The sequence below is a fragment of the Mesoplodon mirus genome, assembly GCF_964341445.2.
Source record: "Mesoplodon mirus genome assembly, chromosome: 3".
NCBI lineage: Eukaryota > Metazoa > Chordata > Mammalia > Artiodactyla > Ziphiidae > Mesoplodon > Mesoplodon mirus.
In genome coordinates this window covers 156,648,496-156,664,560 of record NC_138978.1, presented here as the reverse complement: position 1 = coordinate 156,664,560, position 16,065 = coordinate 156,648,496, and the positions used below count along the sequence as shown (strand labels likewise).

Below are 16,065 nucleotides of genomic sequence, written 5' to 3'. Positions count from 1 at the left end.
AGTTCTTTCCTACTTGATCTATAGATTGAATGAAATTCCTCTCGAAATCTCAGCAAGTTATTTTATGGATATCAACTAACTGATTCTAAAGTTTGTATGAAGGGGCACAAGACCTAGAATAGCTAATACAATATTATTTTTTTTGAATTTTATTTATTTTTTTATACAACAGGTTCTTATTAGTTATCTATTTTGTACATATTAATGTGTATATGTCAGTCCCAATCTCCCAATTCATCCCACCACCACCACCCCTCCCCCGCCACTTCCCCCCCTTGGTGTCCATACATTTGTTCTCTACATCTGTGTCTCAATTTCTGCCCTGCAAACCGGTTCATCTGTACCATTTTTCTAGGTTCCACATATATGTGTTAATATACGATATTTGTTTTGCTTATGCTTCTTATATACTGGTAAAATCTTGTAGGTTTGTAATATGGTAAAATCTAGAATGCATGCCATGAAATTAACCTGAACTAGAATATTTTTTGCATGCATAAGGGAGTCTGCAAAGGGCATATTAACATTACATTCTTAATCTTTAAAGTAAACATAGTTTTTATATTCTGGCTATCCAGATGAAAGAACTTAATACTTCAGGTGACAGTAAATAAATAAATAAATAAATAAAATAAGAACTCCAGTCAGTCCTTTTACTTACTCTGGTCTTCTTCCCCTTTTCTTTCCCTTAAGAAGTATTCCAGACTTTCTTCATTATTCTCTATCAGCCTGCATTCAGTCCTTCCCAACTTACTCTCAGTAGATGACATACTCATTGTGAAAACTGAGGTCATCAACTATGAAATCCCTTACCTTCCATCCCTACATCCACATCCATCCATACTGCCTGTCCTCTCAGAACATTTATATTCCTCTTTGCCTGTAGTCATGGTTCCACTCTCTGGATCGCGCTTCTCATCCCTTCATGCAAATGTCTGTTTATCTTTTAAGAGTCAGCTCAGATACTGCCTATTCTACAAAATTTTCTATAATATTCCAGTATGAGTTAGGATTCTATACTTAACTAGCAAAATCTCAATTCTTATTATATTGGCTTAACTTTAAATTTTTTTCTCTGTTTTGAACTTATTTAAATAATTTTGAACTAAATACTCTGCTATGGGAATACGCCTAAAGGATTCTTTTTTTGAGTACTTTTTAAGATGTTTTTTTTTTTTTAAAGCTTTCCTCTCCCATTTTAAACCTCAGACCATCTGGAAAACTTGGTCTTATTTAGATAATAAATGTTTAATTTAACTTTAACTTGAAAATTGTAAGGGCTTTTTTTTAATGAGTAATATAAGTTCATTGCAACCAATTCTTTAACATTTGATTTTATAAGCAAGCATATTTGTCTCTTTTTCAGGTAAACCTAGAATTAATGCAGTTTGAAATTGTTTTAGAATTTTGCATGCCAATTACACTTAGGCCACCTTTGAAAGTTTAGAACTTAACCTGTTTTAAGAAACTATGACCCCAAATAAAATACTATATTCCTAATATCAGTGTGTGGACAGTTTACATGCTATAAGACAAGTTGCAGTAATACAGTTTTACAGCTAGGAGGCAGTCTGGTCAAAGAGTAAAATTCTCCCAGTTCTCATTTGAAAACAATATATTAAGCAGAATCTGGCAGGAACACATATTTAAGTCATGGCATTTCCTATGACACTTAAGGCATTCTTCATTGTCATCTGTTTGCAGTTATATAAAGCTACCACTTGCTTCTTGACAAGGAAAGGTAGGTTACTGTTAAAGTGAGCCCTGGTTTTCTACTTGGTCTGTACATTGGTAGCTTTTTAAGTCATATCCATTGCTGAAAAAAGTCATTCTTTACACAAAATCTCTATCTTTGTTGATACGTCATCAGAGTCATGGTTTTGAGCCAAACAATAATTATGCGTTTATGTTAGAAATTGAGCGAAATGTGTGTGTTGAAAGAAGAATGAAATATTCATTATTTACTTAGGTCCAGATTATTTTTTCTAAAAATGATTTAAGGCTATTTACAAAAAGGTATTACAAGTTAAGAAGGTAAAGTAGGTATTAATAATGAGAACGAGGCAAAGGGAAAATGAAAAAGAAAGCAAGATGGAGTTGGTGGTGAGATTAGTACAGAAAATGTGTATCTTAATGTCCTACACATGCTTGATTAGGGGGCTACATCATGTAAGATGAAGTCAGTGGTGAGATTAGTACAGAAATGAACGCTATCACGACCTATACACTTGATGTAGGTGAGCCACTAATTTGGCTCTATAAGCTTGCATGAAAAAGGGAAAAATTGTTTAGAAAATTCAGTACTCGTAAGGTTAAAACAAACAAGAAAAACAACTTCTGAGACCAAATTATCTCCTAGGTATTCCTTCATAGGACAGTGGATAATATAAGAATGTGTAATCAACAATGTTCACATTGAAGGCAGTGGTGAGTTTATATTTCATGGGAGTATCATTTATGTCCCTTGCAGAGGCCTTAGGTAGTGAGTTAAAGAATTCAGTAAGCAATTTTGTGCTAGATCAATTAGAAAATGAAAAGACCTTTTAAGGTTTTATTCCTTTTGGCATATGCTTTCATATACTTATACAATATTTATCACTGATAACCAGTGACAGACCTGTCTAAATACTGATATTGTTTCTTCTCCTTTTAGATTCTGAAAAAGAGTTCCACATCCTCCCTCACCGAGTTTTTGTCCCCATTCCGGGATCCACTGTAATGTTATGTGATTATAAATTTGGTGATGAGTCAGCTGAAGAAATTAGAGACCATTTTATAGAGATGTTAGATCATATGATTCAAATAGAAGATTTGGAAATTGCAGAGGAAATAAACACAGGTAATTTTATGAGGTTATTTAAGAACCAGATTAGACTATAGCTGAGGTTACCTATGGGACATCTAGTTTAAGTATCATGTCTTTAGATTTCCTTAAAGCTAGTTCTCTTTGATACTTTCGAGGCATTTAAAAATGTGTCTATTTTTCTACACAGTATATAAACATGAAGTGTTTTCCTGGAAAATTGTACCAAAATTTAAGATAACTTTAGATTTTTCCAAGCCTAGCAAGTAGATCTTCATAAAACAAGTTCAGTCTTAAACAGGTAGAAATATATAGCTTTAAGGGATTTCTTTTATTGTAAGAGAAGTTTTCTCAAAATCTGTTATTTTAATTATTTGGTTAAGCATCAGGTTACAGAAGTTTTTTAAAACACTTTATTAAACATCTCCATACTATTTGCTGTTATTTTCCTATTCCCTTCATATAATTGGGATACTAAGCTAAAATGGGCAGTTCCAAAAATTAGATCAAGATTTTTTTTACAGAGCATAGATTTGCCATACTATGTAATTGTGTAACACATATTCTTCCCCTAACCATTACTTTCATATTTCATCTTACATTTTAAAAGGGTTTTTTTTTGTTTTGCTTTGCTTTGCTTTGTTTTTGTTTCTAGTGAGAGTAGGATATGAAAACGAGTCTATAAATAAATGTGTTTGACAGTCTTCCTGAAACATTTTAAAAATATGTGGTAAAAGTAGTTATTTGCAAGTATCCATAAATATTGAGTATCTAGACATTTATCAGTCTTGAAATTTCTGATATCATAGTAGAAAGTCTTTAGGTTGCTTCTGAATATAAATGTTTATGAAATTTGAATATAACCATTTTTAAGTCCTTTTTCTAATTCTAATTTCTTAGTTATTCTTCTATTGCTTAACTAATTCCCATTCCCCACAAGAGTAGAGTGATTGAGTCCTGTTGTTTCTATGGTGAATCAAGTAAGTATTTGGTTTGTGAATTTCAAATCTGTCAGTAAAGCCTCAGGTTAGTTGTTTTTTCAACAACTCCAAGTTCATATTAATCATGTGGAATAGCAAGTTTGTTTTAAAGGGAAAAAAACCCCCTCTAAATTACTCAGTAAAAGATGTTAAAGCTGCAGCTATGTTTCAGTCTCCTGAAAACTAATATTTTTAAAGGTATAGCTATAGCATATTCTCTAAGTGATAGATTTTGGAGTAGACTGGTAGATATGTTTGCTACTTTGTGAAATATGTTTTTCCAGATTAGCGACTATGCTATTTCTGCCAACTAATCTTAGAGTCATGAGGGCAGAGATTTTTGTTTGCTTTTGTTTACTTCTGTCACTAGTACCTAACAGTAGTTCTTGACCAACTCTATTGTTGATAACTTGAATTAGTTTTATGTGGGATCATTAGAGTTGACCTGGTTCATCCTCTTTCATATAATACTGAAATCTATGGGTATTTAGACTTTTTTCTTCCTTATTCTGAATTCGAGTCTGCCTTCCTGAAACCTCTACTTTTTCAGTAATCTGGAGCAATTAAACATGAGTACAGTTGACACTTGAACAGTACAGGAGCTAGGGGCACTGACTTCCATGTGGTCGAAAATTCATGTATAATTTTGCAGTTGGCCCTCCATATCCGCAGTTCTTCATCCACAGATTCAGCCAACCGTGGATTGTGTAGTACTGTAGTATGTATTTATTGAAAAAAATCCAAGTATAAGTAGACCTGTGCATTTCAAACCCATGTTGTTCAAGTGTCAACTGTACTGCTTCTTTATTGAGGCCTTGCTTTAAGTTTAAATTGAGGGCAGTTGTCATGTTCTAAATATTTCAAAGCCAAATACTCCCATATACCTTTAACTGTTCTCATTATTACAGTTTCTAGACCTCCTCATTTTTTCTTACCACCTTGTTTACCTTCCTTTAGATTAGAAATTTTTAACCTGTGGTGTCCAAAATTTTGGGGTCATAGTTGGCTGTCAGGGGATCCCTAAACCGCTTGAACATAATTGTATAATGTTTTTCTAGGGGAAAGATCTATAGCTTTCAAAGGATTGGTGACCTAAGAAGGATTAAAAATGCTTTTAAAAATATCAGTATAGTCTGGCTTGCCTTTCTTGAAATATGTTACCCTGAATTGAACCTAATACTCTTAATAATATTTGCTATTGTTTTTATAGAACCTGCTATGTGCCGGGCACCGTTTTAAGAGCCTTACAAATGCTAAATCATTTAGTCCTTATAAGAACCCTATAATGATTATTATACTATTGTTAGCTTAGTTTTCCCAATAAGAGAATTGAGGCTCAGAAAGGTCAAGTAATTTTTTCAGGGTTACATAGCTAATAAATGGTGGAGCTGGAATTTAAACTTAGGCAGTTTGGTTTTAGAGTCTGCTTTTTTTCCGACAGTTTTGTTTTACTGCCTTTCTGTGACACTTAACCAGGACAGACTATAGGGTTATTACTTTCCATGATCTAGGTACTTATTTTAGCCTAGCCCTCTTAATTCCATCATTTAAAACAATTTTTTTAACTTAAATAAATGATGTTACATTATCCTCATTTAATTTCATCTTATGTCAGTGTAATTTCTCACTTGTTGGCTAGAAGCGTGGATCTGTTATCATATGTAGTTTTCATATTCTTTTGAATTATTTGTCACACTTTTAGTGCATATTACATTGCTGAATTAAGTATGACTAAGGGAAGCACTGTATGCAAAACTTGCCCCATTCACAACTTACTTTAAAAATCAGATATAAAAGAATAGGAAGAGAGAGATTTCATTTAGATTTTTTTAAGACTACCATCTGTCTGAAATATTTTTATCTTGTTTAATTTTATGTCATATTTTAAACATAAGCATTTATAGACTAGTTTGTATTTTATTCAATACTTTATAAGTAATACTTTAAAAATAGTTATAGTTATTAATCTCAATCAATAACAGAGATTAATATCCATTGTTTAAATTGCTAAGACAGATTAAAATAAAAATCCAAGTAGCTTTCACCACTGTAATACATTCTTAAGGAGGCAACTATGGCAGCCTTGCTTGACAGCCTCCCCCAAGTAAAACTAAAACCTAATAAATTAAAACCTATATGAAACAATTTTATATTGCATTTCAGCAAACATTTATTGATTTTTTCATAAGGTTCACAAGGAAAGGGACTTTTCCTTTCTTGCTCACTGCTGTCATTTCTAGCACTTTCCTAAGAACCTAGCCTTAACACATTGTAGGTACTCAGTAAATATTTGTTGACTGAACAAATTATTGATTTTGTCAGTCTTAGGGTTTGGGAACCAAAATTCAATAAGATACTGATCCTGTCTTCAAGGAGCTAAATATAATTTTTTTTTAACCTGGGTAGATACTTTTATGTGCTCAGACTAGGTGGGTTCCTTCATTATACTTAATCATAGTTTTTTGCTACTTTTTTGCATTAGTTTCCATTCTTGTAATTATTGAACTCATGAGTTGCATGTTTAACATTAATCTTTCATATTAGACTGCAAGTTTCTCAAGAGTATTTATTTCTCTGTCTGAGTTCCATGCCTAAAACATGATAGGTATTCATAAATATTTGTTCCTAACTGACTGACATATACTGAATTGGTCATTTTTAGGAACTATAGCACAGCTTTTTTTAATACTTGAAAAATTGTAAGCTTATGCCTAGCGAGATATAAGGTTCTTAAGGTTTGTGTAGTGCACTACACTGAACATGATGAAGATTTTAAAAGGATATAACGGGGCTTCCTTGGTGGCGCAGTGGTTGAGAGTCTGCCTGCCGATGCAGGGGACACGGGTTCGTGACCCGGTCCGGGAAGATCCTGCATGCCACGGAGCGGCTGGGCCCGTGAGCCATGGGTGCTGGGCCTGCGCATCCGGAGCCTGTGCTCCGCAATGGGAGAGGCCACAACAGTGAGAGGCCCACGTACCGCAAAAAAAAAAAAAAAAGGATATAATGGTCATAGCTCTATGGCTCAATAGTTCAGAACGTTTTAAGGGATATAGAACATTAAAAACATATGACAACATGTAACACTAATTATTGCCCCGTAAATATTAATTCTAGTTTATAGCATTTAGTATGTCTATTTGTTAGATGTTTATTAAGCATTGGCTCTGTTCAAGGTAGTGTTACATAGATGACAAATCAATGGCCAGATTCCTTTCCTCAAGAAGCCTATAATCTGACTTGAAAGATAGAATTGTATGCATTATTAATTATTGCAGGGCATGTAGTAAGGTCCAAAGAGTAACTAAGAACTCAAGAACATCAAGATTAATGATCATAATTTTAGGGTCTCTAGTGATTTGGCTAATAATTCAATCAGAAAAAATATTTTGATGGTAGGTTAGCAGTAACCTGTAATCTATAGTAAGAAAGGTTTGACATTAGTATTTTCAAATTTTAGTAAATTCTTAACATTTTTTCTTTCTTATTACTATTATATTGCACTTTAACTAGAGGCTAGTTCCATAATATGGGAATGAACAGAGAATTATCAGAACATTTAGCACAGGCATTATCCCTGTAAGTGATTCAGAGAAAGCTTCACAGAGCAGGTAACATTTGAGTTCATTTTCAAGGATGAATACAGTAAAAGTAACTCTACGCTGTTTAGGAATTGAACATTGGCATCAGATTTATTGTGGCCAAGAATAAGACTTGTCTAGAATTATTTTTGCTTCATCAAGTATTTGTTGAATTAGAAGGAATGATATAGTTATTTAGTAGCAAAATAACACATTCCGAATTATGGGATAGGGTAAAAACAAACATTTTAATAGAAAAATTAAGTGCTTTACATATACATTCTGTTGGTTTAGAATTATGTTCACTTTTGTGTTTATTCTTTCATTTATTAATTTATTCAAAAATATTAGATGCATAATTTTACCAAGATGTTTTAGCTGAGTCCAGGTCTTCCACTTACAGCTGTATAACCTTGAACAAGTCCTCTCTGAATCCCAAATTCTTTTGGTGTTGGTACTAGAATTTAGTAAAAATGTTAGGGAAAATACTTCCTAAGCAGAAAGAGATATATAAATGTAAGGTGATATTTACTAGAATTATTATAAAACTTTTAAATAATGGACCTTCTGAATTATAATGAAAAACATTAAAGTATAAGAGTAATGCTATGCAGTGTGCATAGATTTTCCTAATTATTTGAAATTAGGGTTTCCAGGTAAACCATGAAAAGTGGAGTTCAAATGTTCAAATTCAAACTTGAAATCAATTACTGTATATTTAGGATTGTTAAACTTGTTATAAGTATCTAGCTTTATTTTCCAAGTATTTGATGATATTATTTGCTTGATTATTTAATTATTTCTGTTCTGTAATGTAGTTGCTATGTTTAAAATACGTATTTTGCCAAGTAAGTATTTTAAAATAACATACTTTAAAATGACTTAAGGAATGAAGAACAATTTGTTTGTCAAAATGACTCACTTAAGGTGAGGGATAACTATGGCTTTAAAATTTCTTAAATGCGTTAGTCATCTCCTAGTAGATATTAACTTAATAATTCAGATATACTTTATCCACAGTATCAGCAAATTTGGAGACACACATTTAAAATCTGGTGAAACCCATCTTTGCCAATTCTGTCTTGATATCAGAGGTGAAATTAATTTTCATTGCTTGGTTAAACATTGATAATTTAATTATAAAGGAAAAAAAGTAATGCTGAAGATGTATTTTAATGGCTAAATCACTGACTAGTGAAACCTCATTAACTTAGGATTTAGGGATCTGGAAGATGATACCTAACTAAGGAGTTCAAGTGCTAACATTTCATTTTAAGCTTCTAAATAGTCCTACCTATCAGCAGCTTGGAATGAAATTGAATATATATACAACTTAGCATGCATTCATCATGGCCCTTGTCTTCTCCTTTGTTGACAGGTGCTTAAGAAAGGTTGCTTTCTTACATGAATAATTCGAGATTTGTCTGCAGTTAAAATTACCTGGTTTTAAGGAATGGTTAAGATCTAATTTCCTATTGAATCACATGTTATTTGCATTTAAAGTTCAGATGACGTTAGGTATTGGTAAAAATGACAGTATCTGAGATTTGAATTAAGTTCTACATGGCCCCACCAAAACCAGACACAAACAAAGTGTTACGGTAAGGATTTATTCATCCTTGAAAAATGCCCTGCTTCAGTAAAATTGTCTCAGCTTTGTATCAAATCAATATGATTTTGAATGACAGATTTTAAAATGGAAATAGCAGAGCAATGGAATGTCTTTTTTTAATAGAAGTAAATTGTTTATACAGAGGACTTGACCTCTTAGAGCATGCTCTTCTTCACAAATAACAAATCAGTATTAAATGTGTGAGTAATATGTCATGACAAATAAAACCATCTTTGTACTCTTTATCTATAGGTACTCAAGGAAAAAAGTAAAAAATTTCCTGTAGCAAATAGGTATAATTCATGCTTCATCCATTATTTTTGTTTTTATCTGAGATAAGGATTTTAGTGGCCCAAAGAAAAAGCTTTTTAGCAGTGATATTTGCTAAAAGAAAAAGCCAAAGTTCTGTGTGTGTGTGTGAGTGTATGTTTTTAAAGTGAATAAAATTGTATTCTCCATTCAACTTTTAGACATATGGATGAAGTTAGGGGAAATTTTAAGCTGGTGGGCTAATGTAGTCTAGAAGTAAAGTGTTAGAGCCCCCAAGAAAACTGGATGCTGTAGAAATATGGAAGACTGAATAATTCTGGAGACAGTTCATGAGAATTTGTTGGCCTTTGTGACTAGTTTGATATGGGAGTAGAACAAAAGAGAAAAACGTTTTGTGTTTGTTTTTAAAGTACTTTAGTCATATGCTCAAAGAGGGAAAAAAAGAACAGTTTTGCCTTGATCCTAATGAGGTGACTACTAAGAATTATTTCTCAAAATAGCAAACTTTTCTTCATGGGAAGTTGATGAGAAGCAGGCACATTTTTTTTTCATCCACTTCGGTACCACAGATAATTATTTCAGTAAGTTATGTGTCATCCTTGTGAGCACATCTGCATATGCCAGTATGTTGGGATACAAAGATGTCTATAAAAGATATTTTAAATCCAAGCAATAAGCTATTTTACTTTGAATTTAAACAGTAGTATTTACTGTGTCACTCTGGGGGTTCTCTTCTCTTCTTTGTAAATAAAGGGGTCAACATGAAGTTCAGTTGACCCTTGAACAACATGGGGGTTAGGGGCACTGACCCTCGCGCAGTCGAAAATCCACATACAGCTTCAGTTGGCTGTCCGTATGGGCAGTTCCCCATCCATGGATTCAACCAATCATGGATCATATAGTATGTATTTAGTGAAAAAAAATTTGCATATAAGTAAGTGGATCCATGCAGTTCAAACCCATGTTGTTTAAGGATCAACTGCAGTTGTTTTCAAACATAGTTCCCTTGAGTTCTATAGAACAGCACTCTGCTGTCACCTCTTAGGGGAAGGAGGGAGTATGGCTCCAGGAGTCCTTCATCCCTGCTTCAACCAGAGTAATTCTGCTTTCATTTATTTTACATACTGGGATTTTCTGTCAGATTTTCTAGCACTGGTTAAAAAAAGATAACCATTGGTCTGTGTGATCCCTAAGGATGTTTTCAGTTCAGACACTTTTAGTCAGTGTTAAATAAATTCAGCTTGGCTAACCTACGCAAATTATTGTCACCATAGTGAAGTAGAAAGAGAACTTGTATTTGAATCCTCATTCTGTTGTCTATGACCCTCATACACACTTAATGTCCCAGATTTTATTTTCCAACTATAAATGAGATAATGTACTTACTTTGCTTAACATTGAATTGTTTTAAGGTCAAACTTATGGTCCCAATTTGCTTATGTAATTCAGGTTAGATCAAGAGTCAGCAAACTGTTTCTGTATAGGGCTAAATAGTAAATATTTTAGGCTTTGCAGAGCATGTAAGGTCTGGCCCATGGGCTGCACTTTGGCCCATGGCTACAGTTTGCTGATCCCTACTTTTATTATTACTGATTACTTAAAATTATTAATTTTGATGCCAAAACCATCAATAAGAATGTTATAAATTAATCCCAATTAAGAGCAAAATTTACCCTGTCCTATCTAGTTTGATTTTTGGTATCATTTATCTCCACTACCATATAGTAATCAGATTATAATTTGTGGGAGTCATTTAGAACTGGCTCTGTGTCTCCTTGGTTCTGATCAGTTATAAAAGTACATAAAGTATTTTTTTTTTAAGATAGAAGCTGAGGTCATTGAATTGAATCCTTTTTTAAAATTATTTATTTTTGGCTACATTGGGTCTTCGTTGCTGGGCGCAGGCTTTCTCTAGTTGTGGAGAGTGGGGGCTACTCTTCGTTGTGGTGCGCAGGCTTCTCATTATGGTGGCTTCTCTTGTTGCAGAGCATGGGCTCTAGCTGCGCGTGCCTCAGTAGTTGTGGCACGTGGGCTCAGTAGTTGTGGCTCACGGGCTCTAGATTGCAGGCTCAGTAGTTGTGGCACACAGGGCTAGTTGCTGTGCAGCATGTGGGATCTTCCTGGCCCGGGGCTCGAACCCGTGTCCTCTGCATTGTCAGGCGGATTCTTAACCACTGCGCCACCAGGGAAGTCCCCATAAAGTATTTTAAAAAGTACATCAGTTTGATATATAGTCCATGAAATTTAATTCGCCTGCATTTGATAAAGAGCAAGTTTAAAAAGTCAAGTTGAAAACAAAAAAAAAGTCAAGTTGAAGGAAAATGGAGCTCACTGTATGTTTTTTATAATCTTTAAAACTCATTTTTAAGTGGTAATTATTTTATTTAGGATTTATTTTTATTATCCTCTTGCAGCCTGTGTAAGTTCCTCTATGAATACTGACGCTTCATTGGACAACACAGATGATGAACCACCAAAACAGCCAATTAAAACTACAATAGTGTTGAAAATTCAGCAAAACATAGGTATTATATTTCTTCTATAACATTGAAAAGATGGTATTTTGGATTTGAGCTTTCTTGTTACTTTAAAATTATTTTCATTTCATTTCTTAAAAGAGCTAGATTAAGCTAGTATTTATTGAGTATTATGGAAAGTGGTACGCCCTGAGAGATAGAAAGATTTATAAATAAAGCATTGTCTCAAGTGCCCTAAAAGATGACACTTCCTATTAAATGTTTTGGTGTTTTTAGAAGAAACACATGTTGAGTTTTGGGAATCAATTAGTATAGTAGGGCCAGTGTTTTCCAAACTGGTGTTCCCAGGATTGCTGTTGTGGAAGATTTTCATAGGTGCTCTGTGAAAAAAGTCAAATTCAAGTCTGGAAATTCTAATGCATTTTAGTATTTTAAAGCCTCCAAGAAGTGTGGCAGTCACTTTAACATTTTTCAGACTTATTGATCAAAGAACATGTAGACTGTTGTTTAGTTGAATGCCAATTTGAGAAATGCTTTATAAGCATTAAGATTTTTGACTGACTGAGAGAAGAAAAATAACTTTGGTTATTTTTCATGTCACTTACTCATAAGTTGAGTTAATTACCTAAATTCTTTGTACCTGTGTGTGTGTGTGTATGTGTATGTCTGGACTACTATGGTCAGTTTTGTTTTTGTTGTTGTTTTTTAACTTAAAATACTCAGGAAAAAAAATTAAAAGTTACCAACCCAAGCTTAATAATTCTTAGATTTTAGTTTCTGTAGTTTTCAATAGCTATATAAATGACTTCGCATGGTAATTATTGAGGACTCCTGCCCATTGGTGATGTCTTTTTGGTTTAAGCTAAGTAACATGAGACAGCTGAAATGTCAGTATACATATTTATAGAAGCCTTTTTAAGTATGTATTAGATTGTCTCTTAGATGTGTGTGAGTGCACTCGTGTATAAGAAAGATACTTTTTTATTTTAAGGTGTTAACAGATGGTGAAGTATATGATTACCAGCCCAACTTTGTAAAATATAATTTTCAACCTATTGCTATATTTTCCTCTAAGACTTTGCTGGCTTTTCATGCCTGTATATGTGTGTGTAAGTATATGTATTTGTGTGTGTATGTTGTTCTTGTTGTTTAGGCCCATCAGTTACCGGCATTTCAAAGCCTAGGATCACTTAAGCCTTTCTTTTGCTCATTCCATTTCCATTTGTTTTGTGTTTGTTTTACTTTTAGGTGTGATTGCAGCATTTGCAGTTGCAGCCCTTGCTGCGGGTATCTCCTTTCATTACTTCAGTGATTAGGGTGAGGCACAAAGAGCTTCCTGATCATCCAGAGAACACTGACCAACAATTATGAATAATAATGATGCAAATAATCCATCTGCGTCTAAGACAATAGCAGTCAGATCTGCTGCCATAATGCCTATTAGGTGTGTTTCTGACTAAAATGAAATCACTAGCTGCCTTGTTTAGCCCTGCTTATATTATAGGTGGCTCAGACTTCCAAGAATAAAGTTATGAATCTAGGTGGAAGTTGCATGTAACAAATCGTTATTATCTATTTTTTAAAATGTTCAAAATGATGGTTTATTTTCATAGATTTTTAGTCCTGTTGACAACCACATATTGATCAGGACATTAGAAATTTGAATAGTCAGGGTTGACTGAATATCTTAGTAATAGAACAATAGGAGAAATTTCTACAAAGTGGGGCAAAAACTTATTGGATAGGTTCATAGTTTAGGACCTTTCTATACTGATTCCAAAATACTGATTGAGTTCCAATTGAGGGGTAGGAAACCTCTCCAGACCTCTTGAATCAGCAAGAATTGTCATAAATCATGAGCTTTCTCTGGTTAGTATATCATAACCTAATATGTTAAATAAGACTTTTGCTTCCAGTAATATATTAGGTACTGCAAAACAACTAGATCCTGAATAAAATCTCCTTTTGAATACATTAATAGGCTCAAAGAAAGTAGGAGAAATCTCCAAGAACTACACCTCTATTTTTTCTCCCTGACAAAATGAACACATTTTGATCTGGAAATTGTGAAAACTATATTAAGCATAAGGTTGACAGTGGTTGCCTGGGTGACAAATACCAATTGCAGCACTGCCATATGCAGTTTTCCTTAGACCAGAAACAAGGAGATAAATCTGAATCTGAGATGTCCCATCCAGGACAGTTGAAGTGGGCCTCAGTTTGTAATACCCTATAGTTCCTGGCAGAAACAAGATATAGGCCCCAGATTCCCATAGATTAAGATAAGCAATATTATTCATGGCTGGAGATCACCAGGTGCAAGGTGAAACTAGCTAGCTTGAGAAAGAACCTGTAGATATAAACTTTGGACTCAATTTTCCAAGGTCTTATCATCAACATACATGAAGGATGGAACCACAGACCAATCTGAAAAAGAAACAAGTGGAACTGCTTGATGAGAAATACGTTATTTGCAATTTAAAAAAAGAAAAACCCTTAGACATGTTGAATATCATATTAGACTCAGCTGAAGAGATAATACATAAACTGGAAGCTAGATATAAAGAAATTATCCAGTGTGTAGCCAGGAGAAACAAGGTGCTAGAAAATATAAATATTAAAGAAAAGAGATATAGAAGGAAGAATTATGAATACTAGAAGTACCAGCAGAAGAGAATAGAGAGGATGGGAGAGTGGCAATATTTGAAGAGATAACAGAATTTTCCACATATGTTGGAAAAACACGAATTCGTAAGTTCAGGAAGCACAATGTATCCCAAGCATATATAGATAAAATCCAAGCCTAAACCCAGTGTAGTATAACTGTGAGATACCAAACAGAGGATTCTTAAAGCAATCAAAGGGGGAAAAAGATTATCAGTGAAGGCAAGACAGATACTTCAGAAAGCTTCTCAATAGCAACAGTGTACTCCAAAGGTGGTAGAATAGTGCCTTCAAAATTCTGAGAAAAACAAATTATCAACTTGGAATTTGTATGAAGCAAAACTGAAATAAAGACATATTCAAGTGAAAAACAGATTTTACCATCAGTGGAACTTCTTTAAGGAAATTGCAAAAGGATTATCTTCAAGAAGGAAAATGATTCCAAAAGGATCTGAAATTGAAGAACTAGTAAGCAAATAAATGAAAAACATGTAAATCAAAAGTGTTGTTTGTATAAAACAATCATAATGAAAGAAGTGTTTATGAGAAGCAAGATTGTAACTAAATTAAACTAAATAAACATTTTATGCAACATTAATGTGGACTTTTAAAATAGGATATAATTGAAAAACTGGACAGTAGCTTATAAGATGGAGGGGTGATTAGAATTAAAGTGTTCTGAAGTGTTTTATTATTCAGAAAATGGGTTAAGGTACTGTTTAACTTTGAAATTATGTTAAATATGTGTAGTAAAATTTCAAGTGTAACTGCTAAATAATAGATATGGGATGAATCATTCCACAGAAAAAAAGTTAAAAATATGGAATAAGACAATACCTCAATACAAAAAAAAATGGGAAAGAAATTAGGGGTGGGGGAAATACAAAATTAGTAAGATAAATAGTAACAAGTCAAATAATTTAAAATAACTATGAATAGGCTAAACCCAGTTAAAAACATTGATTCAGTTTTTTAAAAATCAGCTATCTAAAAAAAAAATCAGGGGCCTCCCTGGTGGCGCAGTGGTTGGGAGTCCGCCTGCTGATGCAGGGGATACGGGTTCGTGCCCCGGTCTGGGAGGGTCCCATATGCCGCGGAGCGGCTGGGCCCGTGAGCCACGGCCGCTGGGCCTGCGCGTCCGGAGCCTGTGCTCCGCAGCGGGAGAGGCCACAACAGTGAGAGGCCCGCATACCGCAAAAAGAAAAAAAAAAAAAAAAAAAAATCAGCTATAGGCTGATACGGGATTTTTTAAAGGATGAAAAAAAATGTACTAGGCAAATAGCAAAAGAAAACGTATGTAGCTTTGGTGCTATCAACTCAAAATTAGACTTTATGATAGTATTATTAAAGATGGAGAAGACCACTAAATAATGGTAAAAGGATCAATTTATTAGGAATATATACAATTTTAGATTTGTATGTGCTTTATAAAATGGCCTCAAAATGTATAAACTCTAGGGCTGAACCAACAAATTGAACAGCAGTGGGTGATTTTATCAGCTCTCAATTACTAATAAATCAGACAAAAAATGAATGAAAACACAGTTTTGAATAATGCAATTAACAATGTTGATTCGCTGAACATAGTTAGAATAATCAACAGAGTATTCTTAAGCATTGTGTATTAGCAAAAATTGACCATGTATTAGGCATGAAGTAAGTTACAATAAATTTCAAAAAA

The 16,065-nt window shown here is 33.7% G+C and overlaps 1 protein-coding gene across 1 annotated transcript in view; it reads left to right on the top strand.

The window, feature by feature from the left end:
• Nucleotides 1-15,257, top strand: part of ODR4 (odr-4 GPCR localization factor homolog) — a 41,242-nt gene extending 25,985 nt beyond the window's left edge. The window contains exons 12-14 of the mRNA XM_082614228.1: nt 2,654-2,839; nt 11,658-11,768; nt 12,969-15,257. Coding sequence (XP_082470354.1) covers nt 2,654-2,839; nt 11,658-11,768; nt 12,969-13,036 — 365 coding nt within the window. The 3' untranslated portion in view covers nt 13,037-15,257. The remainder of the gene's footprint in view (nt 1-2,653; nt 2,840-11,657; nt 11,769-12,968) is intronic.
• The last annotated feature ends 808 nt before the right edge of the window (nt 15,258-16,065 follow it).